Source organism: Manduca sexta, chromosome 19, assembly GCF_014839805.1.
Source record: "Manduca sexta isolate Smith_Timp_Sample1 chromosome 19, JHU_Msex_v1.0, whole genome shotgun sequence".
Taxonomy (NCBI): domain Eukaryota; kingdom Metazoa; phylum Arthropoda; class Insecta; order Lepidoptera; family Sphingidae; genus Manduca; species Manduca sexta.
The window spans coordinates 13,169,540-13,182,183 of NC_051133.1; the positions used below are offsets into that span (position 1 = coordinate 13,169,540).

A 12,644-nucleotide genomic window follows, 5' to 3' on the forward strand; every position below is an offset into this window, starting at 1 on the left:
ATAATTGGAATGTCAATTGAAATTGAATGAAGAATCATAGACAATAAAGAAATGTCATCTGTAATGTGACTGTGACATGAAGTTGATGTCAGTCGATGTTTTCTATTTGTCATTTTTTACAATACGTAATTTTCGACGAGACTATTGTTGGTATCAATTGATGTTATTGAAAGTGCAAGCAAAAAATGGTCGATCCAATATTTGATTATCAATTTAGGCTAATCCTTATTGGTGATAGCACAGTCGGAAAGAGTTCATTACTAAAATACTTCACAGACGGAAAATTCGCGGAGGTAAGTAACGTCCTTTGTTTTCCTACTAATGTGAGTGCTTTAAATAGTAAATTGCGTGTTAATTTTTAGTTGTCCGACCCAACCGTGGGTGTGGATTTCTTCGCCAGGATTATTGAGGTGCAGGATGGCACTAGAATTAAGTTGCAGCTGTGGGACACGGCGGGACAGGAGCGATTCAGGTCCATCACGAAGTCCTACTATAGGAACTCAGTTGGAGCCCTCCTCGTATACGACGTGTGCAATAGATCGAGTTTCGAACACATACCGCTATGGATGATGGAGGCTAAGAGGCACATAGAGCCTCACAGGCCAGTGTTCGCGTTAGTTGGGTGTAAAGTGGACCTTGTCGGCACAGACAACAAAAATGGTGCGAGAAGAGAGGTAACTTGCGAGGAGGCGAGGCTGTTTGCTGAGGAGAATGGTAAATATTTTCTATACATGTATTATCCATTCATAGAACATGTCCATTCTCACTTATAAATAAGCTACTCAAGTTGCACATGGCAAATACTTAACATTATAATGCAATATTGTTTTATTATTGTATTGTTTTGATGTGTAACACAAGCATCAACTGATTTCACCAGCATGCCCATATATTTTAAAACAACTCATGAAAAAACATCCAGGTAAAAATATTTTTTAATCAACTTCATTACACATATAAAATTAACACCACAATGTTATTTTGGGTATGTTATATTTTAATGTTAAGGGAGGATTGGCAAAAAAGGACGCAATCCTTTAATAACCTATTCATTGTTACACATTATAATACAAAAACTAATATGGAAATTCAAACATATCAGCATAACTGTTAGGGAAATAAGGAAGTAATATGACCATGATTTTTTACTTTGGTAAAGGCATGTGAGGACAGCATATTTGTTTATTATAGACCTTATATACAAGAACATATAAGTGGCATTCTCTACTAGCCTATGTAGAAATAATCTTTAAGAAAACATTTAAGAATATACCAACACTGTTCAATATGAAGCTGTGTGCCATGAATTACTTTGTTTTTTAAGCATTTGCCAATCACTGCTCTTTATAAGCACTTATATGCGGGCTGCTTCCAATAGGTCAATCTGGAAATCTTTTGGGGAAGCCCATCTTCAACAGTGGACATACTGCGGCTGATGATGATGATGATAAGCACTTATAGAGTTTACCATCAAACATACAACAAGCTAGTCTCATCATTTAGTTCTATAAACAAATATATGAGAAAATACCAATGAGTCTATTATGTCTATTACTTATAATCACTTCAATAAAATACATTAATTATATCATGTTGTTGCATCATGTTGTAAATACTGATAAGCTTGGACCTATGATACAAGGATTGCTTAAATTATTTTATTCTCAGTTCTCTGTGACAAATTCAAATTGGATCAATAAAATCTTATTAAATTACAATCACAAATGTACCAACCACAGGAAAGTCATGTAAAATTAATCTTGATTGTGTGTTGTACTTCATAATATCATAAATTGCTATGTTATCAAGAGAGACAGACAAGAACTAGTGGACAAGTAATAGTATCAATTCACATAAATAGCTTTTCTAATTAAATTCTCATTACTAAGGCTTCATACATAGGTTTGGCACATTTGTTATACAATATGTACTACACAATTTGACTACTATGCAACAGTGCTGGGAAATAATAGAAACAATTTTTTTGATGTGATTTTCATAGTAAATTCACCCACATAAGTAGGTGAACAAATTCAAAACATCAAATTGCATAAAATGTTTGTGTTCAAACCAAATTTATTTTTTTACATAAGTAAAGTTTTACTTTACTTCGTTTGAAGTTTTGAATTAGTTCACCTACTTTTATGCATGACTGTTCATTCATTATGGTTTTTTAATGTAATTTTTTATGTATATTTCCAACAAACATTAGATAATTTAACTTGTTCACTGGTGAAGATTCTCTACTAAAAAGGCTAAAGGGTTGATATTCACTTCTTTATCTTTAAAATTACTTTTAACGTGTTTCAGTAGTTGATTGAAATGTTTGTAGCAGCTGAATAAACTATCCGGTCTGGTTATCATTTGTGATATTTTTCACATCTACCAAAGCTAAATATAAAATAGATTTAATTTTGTTCTCTATTTGCAGTATTTGTCCCAATTAAATTTTGGCTTAATTCCAAATCTAACGCCTTTATGTTGTTTGTTGTTTGTCAATAGACTTTCATATATCATTATATACCTTTACAAATCGAATTTCACTTTTAACAATGAGAATATGAAAATGAAATATTCATACTTTTATACTTATACAGTAGTATAGCCAGAAATTCATTTAGTGCAGTTATTTGAACATGATCTTTTCTAACCGAATTTCGGCCATAGCGTCCAATCTCAACGGAGATCAGCCAGGAGATATTATAGTGCACAATTGTGTGCACGATACACAAGTGAACTCTGTTCCTTCACTCACATAGACCGGTGAGACGGCAATCCGACACGACCGAAAAACATAGGACAATATAAGACTCAAATTCTGATCCTGGCCAATGTACATGCTTTTTTATTGAACTAACAATAAATATTGTAACAAAGAAATACAATTATTTTAGGTTTACACCATGTAGAAACATCAGCAAAAACTGGACTGAATGTGGAACAAGCATTTGTGCTGGTAGCTCAAGAAGTGTACAATCGTATACAAACAGGTGAATACAAGGTGGAAGACGGCTGGGACGGTATAAAGACTGGCTTTAACAGACCAAATGGTATGGATTTCAATTTACTTGAAGCAGAAACTGTGCAGTCCACATGCTGTTAAACGTACACACATATAAATGATGTATATAAATGACTCATTATAGATATACAATATGTAAGCATAATTTTATAGATAAGATTCTGTTTAATTTCGTCTGGTGTGCTGCATCACAGATTCAGGTCGACATTGTTTTAAGTACTACATTTGTGTGGACTTTTGTCAAGGTCTTTTGTAGTTTTACATGTAAACAACAAGATTTCCTCTTTTAACACTTATTTCTTAACCGTCTCCTTTATTTTATTGCTTCTTACTCATAATGATAAAAATAACTGACAGGCCGCTTGCAAGTGTACATGTTGGTATAATTGTTTTTATTTTAAATCATGTTTTCACCTTTATTTTGTGGAAAATGTCAACCTGAATTTGTATACAGACCTTTCAGCCTATATTACAATATGGTAGTTACAATAATCAATTTATCTGAAGAATGTCTCATATAAGAGTTGTAACAGATATGATTTATTCTCAAATTTTTATTTAATTTGCTCAAAATCATCACATATGTCTAGTTGGATGAGTTAAAAAAAAATAGAAAAATTGTTGAAATGTTTTTCATTTAATAATAATGATAATATAATGAGGGGAATGGGTAAAACTAACATAGTTGACTTTTGTATGGAAAAAATTAAAGTAAAAAATATTTAATTGGACGATGGCATAGGCAATTTGAGTTCATTTTTATCATTTAATAAAAAATAGTCTATGCATATATTTTTAATTTACAAATTTATACTCAATAATGGAGTAAATGTAAATATGTATGTAAATTTTAATTCCAATACGAGTCATTTTCGTGTAACATTTCAAATGACGTTAGAACTGTTCTGTCATGTTAGATATCATTTATTACGAATTTGCCGTATATAAAACAGTAATATCTGTCTATTACACTTGGCAGAGTGGTTGAGTGTCTTTTGAAGGTTATCACACAAAACGTCGCTATAGAAATGTCACCGCGGTAATCGACATACACGGCCGTGTTTAAAGCCTTCTGAAAAAAATATAAAAGAATATTCAATGATATTTGCTTTTATGCGAAGTGCTGAGGTCGTATCTTTTTTTCATGTCTGATGCAGCTACATTTCTTAGTGGCAAACTAGTTGAGCCAAAGAGTCGAAAATGGAACACCGGATATAATTAATTTTATCAAAAATGTATAGTCGTTTTTTGTTTTTTATTCAATAATTAATTTGTACATTTGTACTAACATTAACATTATATTTTAGTTATAATTGTACCTGCGACACTGTAATCAATAATTTAAGGATTTAGTTTTAAACACAAGTGTTTAATCAATATGTTATTTTGGTCACAGTTCGTTTAGTCCACGATACAATGGATAAGAATGTGTGAAACACTGTAAAAGAGTCTCGTAAATGTGATTACATGTGCTCTGTATAATGTACCGTAACAAATAAAATATAATCATTGATAATAATGCATTCATAAACGTAATTAGCTCAATTTTGAGAATATATTTCGCAAATAAAATCATCAAGAGAGGCAAGTAATATAATTTTTGTATAGGTAGCCATTACAGCTGTGTTAAAATTTCGTGCTGATGTTACCGTCCATTTACAAGAAACGGGCGATTTAATTATTCATTGGGGTTGCCATTTTATTTTATTATGCATTGGAGATTTGTGCCTCAAATCTACATAAACACGTAACTATAAATTTAAATTTTACCTGCTGTACACATACATTGGTTAAACAATATAGACGATGAAAACTCGAGTGAAGCATCTACTGTCTACCTTTGTAGATATCTATCATATAGATACACTAATAAATATTCAAACTTAGTAGTAGTTCTTATAGACGGATTGTTACAATAATGGTAACGATAACTCTGACTAATAACATATTCCACGTTTCACAATGCTGATTATATTTTATATATTTCAGTAATTTCACAGTAAAAAATAATACTTAAAGTAATAAATTTCAATATTCCTATCGCTGAACTTAATAATACCGGGATATAATTAGAATGTTTGCTATGGATTGCGTAATTTCTTGTTTCATAATCAATAGAATCTGAGGTATAATATAAATATATAATATAGCATTTATTGTACGGAACTATCTACTTAACATAATAATAAAACATGAAGCTAACATTTAAAAAAACATAATGTAAAATATTTTCATATCGTATAAATTAGCATATTTCGTTCAAGAAAATATAAATGGAAGTTCTTCCGATACCCAAAATACTTCGTCCAAAGGCTAGCATTCGATAAAAAATCTTGAAAATAGTACTTTCAAATATATTTTTACAAGAATGTATATTAGTTTTGCTCTTCCGATATGCGATTAAAATATTTTACAATATAAATATGTTACAAAATACAGTTTTAAAATAATGTTCGTCACCAGTGTCCCCAAACAGAGTGCATTTGTAATTTGTATACTATTATAAGCATTTTAACATGTCGTAAACGCCCAAAAGTTTGTAGACACTGGCACGTACAAGGTTTGAGGCATAATAATGGGAAATTTAATTAGTTATAAGGCGTAAAGTTGGCAAATAACATAATACAAATGGAGACGTTTTATCTTAAAAACATAACTATCCATACGTGACGTTGCGATAAGAAAATGACGATCGTGACATACATGACCATCTTCCCCTTTTTTTTACGAAAAACAAAGGCAATTGAAATTTGAAATACTTATATATTTACACCTAGTTTTTCTTTAGAAACACAAAATAATGTCACGTTAATAGATGTATTTCATTGTATAAAACGATCATAAACAAACAAATATTTCTTGTTCTTTGTCTCATGCTTATAGCATCTGCAGCAGCTTTTGTGTTCGAATCCCAAGTACAGTACTTAAAACTTTTTAATAACAAACTCATAATTGTTTGTCTCGCAAATATCAAGAAAATATTTTAATCGAAATGCATATCTTTTCTTACTTTCGGGATTACTCGCAAAATAAAATGTTAACCATGTATTTTTCAATGAAAACTTCAAACAAAATTAACGTCGTAAAACATATGGTAAACAATGTATTAGGAAAGGTCATGCTAGAGTATATAGTTAGTTAATATGAGTATATTTTCTTCGAAAATTCAGTACGTTGGGATTATCATTGGTAAGACCATAAGCAACCAAAAATGTGTTGGAACTGAAATGTTCCGGCAGACTTTACCAGACACTGTACAGAGTGCAAGCAGTTTTGAGACAACTGGATGAGGAAGACCCATTGGTTTCTAATTCAATGTATGAATAAAGTTGTGTGTTTTTGGACGTGGCGCCTTACCCGCTTCTGTCATTTATTTATAAAAATATTGTTTTTCCTTCACATGAAAGTAAATGTTTTGTGTCGTCCATACGTAATAACAATGCAATCTAGTTATTTGTTAACTTTACTGTTCAGTGGTGTAGCCTATCATTACGCTGTTATAATATGCTTTAATACAAAGTAAAGTTTTTGTTAATTACGCCTCGTTTTATTTATCGTAATCCATGTAAAGTGGGTCAAACGGCGAACAGGTCAAGTGTCCGTGCTGTTTCTATTGAGCATTTAAAGTGGAACAAACTGAAAACACACGTATTTAAACGCATGTCTTTTATGCAATGAAAGTTGAGGAATGGAGAAATCTGGATCGATGTTGCCTAACTTGTCTGCGAAATAAAATTACGACAATCGGCGATTTCGACCGAGGTGTTGGTAAGTGCATCCTTTCACCAGGTAAACTGCTTACATTGGTCTTTTTACACTATGCTTAGGTATAATTGCTATCATATAACAAAGTATAGAAGGGGATTTCGTAATGCTTCGACCACAACATAGAGCTACGTTTGGGCCATTCGTTTAGTACCCACTCCGACGCGGTATACAGAAGTTTTCCTACTATCAAATTTGAGCTTGCAATATACCCTATGCTGTTACGATACGATTTTACCTAAAAAAACATCGGTGATTTTTTTTTATTCCTGCGACGCGACAGTCACTTACTTAAGTCTGGTCCTACTACTGCTTAATACCTACACCCTTACGTGACACCTTTCTCTGACAACGTAGTGGCGTATTGTATTTGGGGAAAGGGAGTGGACCGCCCCGAACGGCACTTTTGGGGAGGCAACAAAATGCATGCAAAAAAGGAACGCAAAGCCGTTGGTTGGTCTTGCACCTGAACTCTCTCCGATCATGTCGGTTTGCTGTCTCACCCAAAGAGAATATAAAGTAAATACTTCGTAAGATCATGGTCTCACTGGATTATGAGAGTGACTATTTTGTACACTCTTTCACTATAATATCTTCTGCGTACCTGGCTGATCTCCGTTGAAATTGGCTGCCGTGGCCGAAACTCGGTTAGGGAGACTCATTCATTCATATAATCCGAGTAATAAAATTCCTTTGCAGAGATTTTGTCTGGCTGTATATTACCACCTTACTTAGTTTTAATACCGAAAAATAAAATATTGACATTCGTTTGACGTTTCCGAATCCTCATCTGTCATCAATTGTCAATTTATTCAGCACGCTTCGCGCAGAAATTAATTTTATAGCATGAATTTGTAAAGGATACTCGAATAAACCAAGTAGAGTAAAAGAGATAGAGAAAAAATATGTTAAAAACATCGAACTCTATGTATTGAATGAATTTAAAAGAAAAATGATTTGATGTTGTTTGGGCGTATGTAGATTTAATTAGATTTTGTCTATATTAGCAGTGTCTATTCTAAGAGTAAATAATAAAATAGTTTAAAAAGTGTATTAACGATCACTTAATTGATTACAATGTCGTCGAGTCGTTCAAAATCATCAATATTAGATAAACCACTAAGCAAAGGAAAGGGGGAAGTTTCGTTGGCATTATATGCACTTTTATTCTCAGAAATAGTACAATATTGCCAAAATCGATCACATTCAATACAAGAGCTGCAGAACAAGTAAGTTTCATTCATTAAATTAGTATATATTTGCTAAAATTTTAATTTGGACTGTAGCTCGTATTTCTTACTTCAGGCTGTCGGAAATCGGTCAAGATGTTGGAACCAGGTTATTGGATTTGTATTTTGTTAGAGAAAGAAACAGTAAACGTGAAATTAAATTACTGAACATGTTACTCTTTGTTAAGTCAACTCTGTGGAAGGTAATTTATTCTTATTTCTTTACTCTTAAATTACCTAGCCACAAATGGCCAAATAACTTCTTCCTTTTATATTTTGTAATCAAAAAAATGTTTGATGTTATTCCATGTTCCCAGGTGTTGTTCGGCAAGGAAGCTGATAAGCTTGAACATGCAAACGATGATGAGAAAACTTATTACATCATTGAGAAGGATGCTTTGGTAAGCCATATTTGCCTTGTGTTGTAAATTTATAATGTACTAGCTCTTGCCTCCGACATCGCCCATGTGAATGAGTATTTCCAGGATGAAGGTCCCTTTTCCCTGGGATTAAAAGTAGCCTATGTCCTTCATAGGATCTCAAACTCTAAACCAAATTTCATTACAATCCATTGGGTATCTTGAGTTTATCACATTCATAAAGATGTGGTTAAATAATTAGCTGTATATCTCCTGTGCTATACATGTTTATATTTTCAGATAAACAAATTCATAAGTGTACCAAAAGACAAGGGCTCTCTAAACTGTGCCACATTCAATGCTGGCATTATTGAAGCTGTTCTGACCAAGGGAGGTTTTGTAAGTATACTACTTATCTGCTCTTTATTTTCACCGTCTATAAAGGACATACCATATGCTTATTTCCAAGAACACCACCACACCACCGAAATGTCTATTTCTGCTGCCAAGTAGCAGTGTGTAGTCACTTTTATGATCCAGTTTGAAGGACATTGTAGCCAGTGTAACTACTGGATATAATAAAACCCAACATTTCATGTCTCAGGATGGCAAGTGCAGTGGAATACCAAACAATTGTAATTCAAAGTGTTGGATGATGGTTGTACTGATTATGGGCAGTCATGATTTCTTATGTTTATGTGAATGTTAGACATTGAAAAAGAGGGAGAAAATAATAATATAAAAAAACGTGATAAAATCCGTATAATAGCTTTATTTCAATGGGCAGTCATATCACTTACCATCAGATGAATGGCAAGCTTGTCTCGTCATTCAATGTCAAAGCAATAAAAAACTTCAATGTAACATTTTAGACACAATTGTTACGATAAATGTGTCCATGAAAATTTGTTTCTATACTTTCGGCAGAACGGAAAGATCATACAAGATGTCTTTTATATATTGTCTATGGTGGTTCATGTTACTTGATGCTGCTTTAATGATAAAATTGTGGAACACTTAAAATATTGTGTTTTGTTGAATATAAAGTTCACCAGTTTTCTGATTAGGGAAGTGTAACGAGTACACATTTAAGCAAATTTATTTCTGTTTCCATTTCTGAGATATAATAGTTAAGCCTGTTTTCCCAAAGTAAAAATAATATGATTTCAGTTTTCAAGTGGATAAATTAATGCAAATTTAGATTTTCATATTTGGTAATTAATTTGTCTGTTAGTTTCTAAATATAACTATTTTATTTTACAGCCTGCAAAAGTGACAGCTCACTGGCATAAGGGAACCACATACATGGTGAAATTTGACGATTCAGTCATTACTCGTGATAAATCATTAGATGATCGTTAAATTACATGAAAATAAATTCTTAGCAGGATATTAAATTGATTATTTGTTGTATAAGAGAATACGGAAGCTTTGTAAATTTCACTAAGTAATAAATTTTTATTTAAATATCAGGTTATTTATACATTTAGATATAGCTGTTTGCAATGAACAATTTTTAATGCTAATTTTGATTTGATAAAATAAACCACTAAAAATAAGCCACTGTTAAAGCGTGTTAACAAAGTAAACTAATAAAAAGAAGATATACTATTCCATTTCTTTTTATATTATAAACATAGTAAATAAAAAAAATATAATTACACTGAATTTAATAATTCTACATGAATTTAAACATTCTCTGACGATATTTAATTTTACCACAGCGACAGTCCTTTTCAAATTGCTGCCGTTCAGTCCACACTAAGAAACCATACAATGCCATAGGCATTATTACTCCCAATAAAGTAAACCGAGCATTTTTGAATGTAGGACGGAAAGTGTCATAATAACATGTTTTCATGGATAGAAAGCGTTGCACTGCTGGGTCAAACTGAAAATTGATTAAGACTCCCAATGTATTTACCTATAGAGTATGTCATTTTTACACAACACTCTGTATGTGTTTTTTAAAGTGACACATTACATTATAAAACTTTGGTGAAAGCCAGGTCATGTTTGAAGTTTTATTAGTCAAATCAAAGTCATGACATGCTCTCTTAAAAAAATAACGACCTATTACCAAATTGTTAATTTGTGGGAGTCGTCCAAAAACCCATATCTGTTCGCAACCTTTTTTATTTTTCCTTTTTTTTTTACGCTATAGCATTCATTTTTGACTTATCTTTAACAAAGCGGCGATAGCCTAGTTGGGAATCGGCGATAGCCTAGTTGGGTGTGGAACGGACTGCCGAGACGAATGTCCGCAGGTTCAAATCCCAAGGACACACACCTCTGACTTTTCTAAAAAATCATGTGTGTATTCTTTGTGAATTTATCGTTCGCTTTAACGGTGAAGGAAAACATCGTGAGGAAACCTGCACATTTGAGAAGTTCTCTATAGGAATTTTGAAGGTGTGTGAAGTCTACCAATCTGCACTAGGCCAGCGTGGTGGACTAAGGCCTAATCCCTCTCAGTAGTAGAGGAGGCCCGTGCTCAGCATACCAGCAGCGGACAAGTATATAATACAGGGCTGATATTATTATTTAACAATTTAAATTTTATAGCAACTTAAAAAAAAAGGTCACAAAAAGAAATGAGTTTTATTGATGATTCCCACAAATGCATAACTTTGGAATAGGTCATTGTTTTATTAAGGTTATAGCTTAAGGTCCATTTTCATACATTTTGTTTCACCTTTAATCTGGGTAACTAAACAAGTATTGGCAAGTAAAGAATTTAAATTCACGTCTAGTTAGTGATTAGTTCTCGCAGTTGAAAGAAAAACGTAAAAATAATTAATATGCATGGATATTTCGGCCTTTAAAATTTAATATGACGAAATTTCTTGACGTCTAGTTAGTGATTAGTTCTCGCAGTTGAAAGAAAAACGTAAAAATAATTAATAGGCATGGATATTTCGGCCTTTAAAATTTAATATGATGAAATTTTAAAGGCCGCAATATCCATGCATATTAATTATCACTGAATTTAAATTCTTTACTTGCCAATACTTGTTTAGTTACCCAGATTAAAGGTGAAACAAAATGTATGAAAAATGGACCTTAAGCTATAACCTTAAGAGAATGATGTATACTTTATATTATATTCAAAAAACAGATTTGTCCATTCCATTCAATAGTAAAATTTCAAGCATTATATGTAAAACTTAGATTAAAAGAATAATTTTCTTAAGAGGCACACATTAGCGATACTAAAAACTAGCTGTCTGATTCTCCACATAATATTGCTATTGGACAACTTACAACAAATCCTGCCTCCTTAGAGTGTTTACAAGGGTCTGACTTCATTCTCAAAAACTCCTCTCTGTATTTTGCCCGTCTCTTTACTTGGTTTAAAATTATTTTGCATTCTAAATCAGAGAATCCATAAGTAGACATTTTTATATGCAGCCATAAATTACTGTTTAGCACAAGAATGTCAAATTCATATTAATAACATGTCAAAAAAAAGTATCAGGAATAAATAATAATACCTTGAACCAGCCAGTGACAGAAATTTTAGAAGAATAAAAAAATTTACAATTAAATTAATATATTTCTACAGTTTGATTTAAATTGTTTCAACACAAAACTAAGCTAATTTAAACATCCTGTCTTTGTAGCGTAGCTCTCCAGACCTTATTTTCTTTTCACGGTCAGTTCTGTCCTTCCAAACAAAGTATCCGTAAACAAACATAGGTAAGATAATAGCGCCAAAGCCAAATAAACTTGTCCTCTTGTTAGGAGTAAAATTGTCGAACTGCGTAACCTTCATAGACATAAACTTCTGGATGGCAGGATCGAACTGAAAGAATGAGTAATTTATAGTGGAACACTCAACACTAATCATCATTTTTTTTTGTGTAATAATATATTATAATAATAAATTACGTAATTTACTTCAACTCACAACATAGCCAGCTTCCGCAGCGTGTTTCCAAGGGTGAGTCTTCTGTTTCATAAACTCTTGTCTCATAGTAGCACGCCTGGCGGCTTGTACTTTGATGAGATTAAGTTCTGCCTCCGAAATTCCATATTTCTCAGCCATTATTAAGGAAAACACTCGCTGGAATCCAAGAAGATCGAGGGACGAGAAGTTTTTATTACACAAATGTCAAATGATTTTGACAAATATATTTTTAAATAGGCTAGGGACTATGGACTCAGCCAAGACATTTAGCTGCGTAACAAAACTATTTTCATTGCACGTACTATGTATTACGAAAAAAAAATTAATCTAGTACATAATAAATCTAATGTCGGAATTCA

General features: G+C 32.3%; 3 protein-coding genes across 3 annotated transcripts; 2 read left to right on the top strand and 1 right to left on the bottom strand.

The window, feature by feature from the left end:
* The first annotated feature begins 64 nt into the window (after positions 1–64).
* Positions 65–6,560, top strand: LOC115442068 (ras-related protein Rab-39B). Its single transcript, XM_030167031.2, has 3 exons — positions 65–293; positions 363–714; positions 2,895–6,560. The coding sequence occupies exons 1-3, from the start codon at positions 186–188 to the stop codon at positions 3,101–3,103; spliced, it is 669 nt and encodes a 222-aa protein (XP_030022891.1). The 5' UTR covers positions 65–185; the 3' UTR covers positions 3,104–6,560.
* A 1,025-nt stretch (positions 6,561–7,585) lies between these two features.
* Positions 7,586–9,847, top strand: LOC115442069 (trafficking protein particle complex subunit 5). The gene is made up of 5 exons (XM_030167032.2): positions 7,586–8,016; positions 8,093–8,219; positions 8,334–8,417; positions 8,676–8,774; positions 9,639–9,847. The coding sequence occupies exons 1-5, from the start codon at positions 7,865–7,867 to the stop codon at positions 9,735–9,737; spliced, it is 561 nt and encodes a 186-aa protein (XP_030022892.1). The 5' UTR covers positions 7,586–7,864; the 3' UTR covers positions 9,738–9,847.
* Positions 9,848–11,911: 2,064 nt separating this feature from the next.
* On the bottom strand, positions 11,912–12,530 carry LOC115442071 (NADH dehydrogenase [ubiquinone] 1 beta subcomplex subunit 4). The gene is made up of 2 exons (XM_030167033.2): positions 12,286–12,530; positions 11,912–12,180 (listed from the first exon to the last, which is right to left on the bottom strand). The coding sequence occupies exons 1-2, from the start codon at positions 12,421–12,423 to the stop codon at positions 11,968–11,970; spliced, it is 351 nt and encodes a 116-aa protein (XP_030022893.1). The 5' UTR covers positions 12,424–12,530; the 3' UTR covers positions 11,912–11,967.
* Positions 12,531–12,644: the final 114 nt, after the last annotated feature.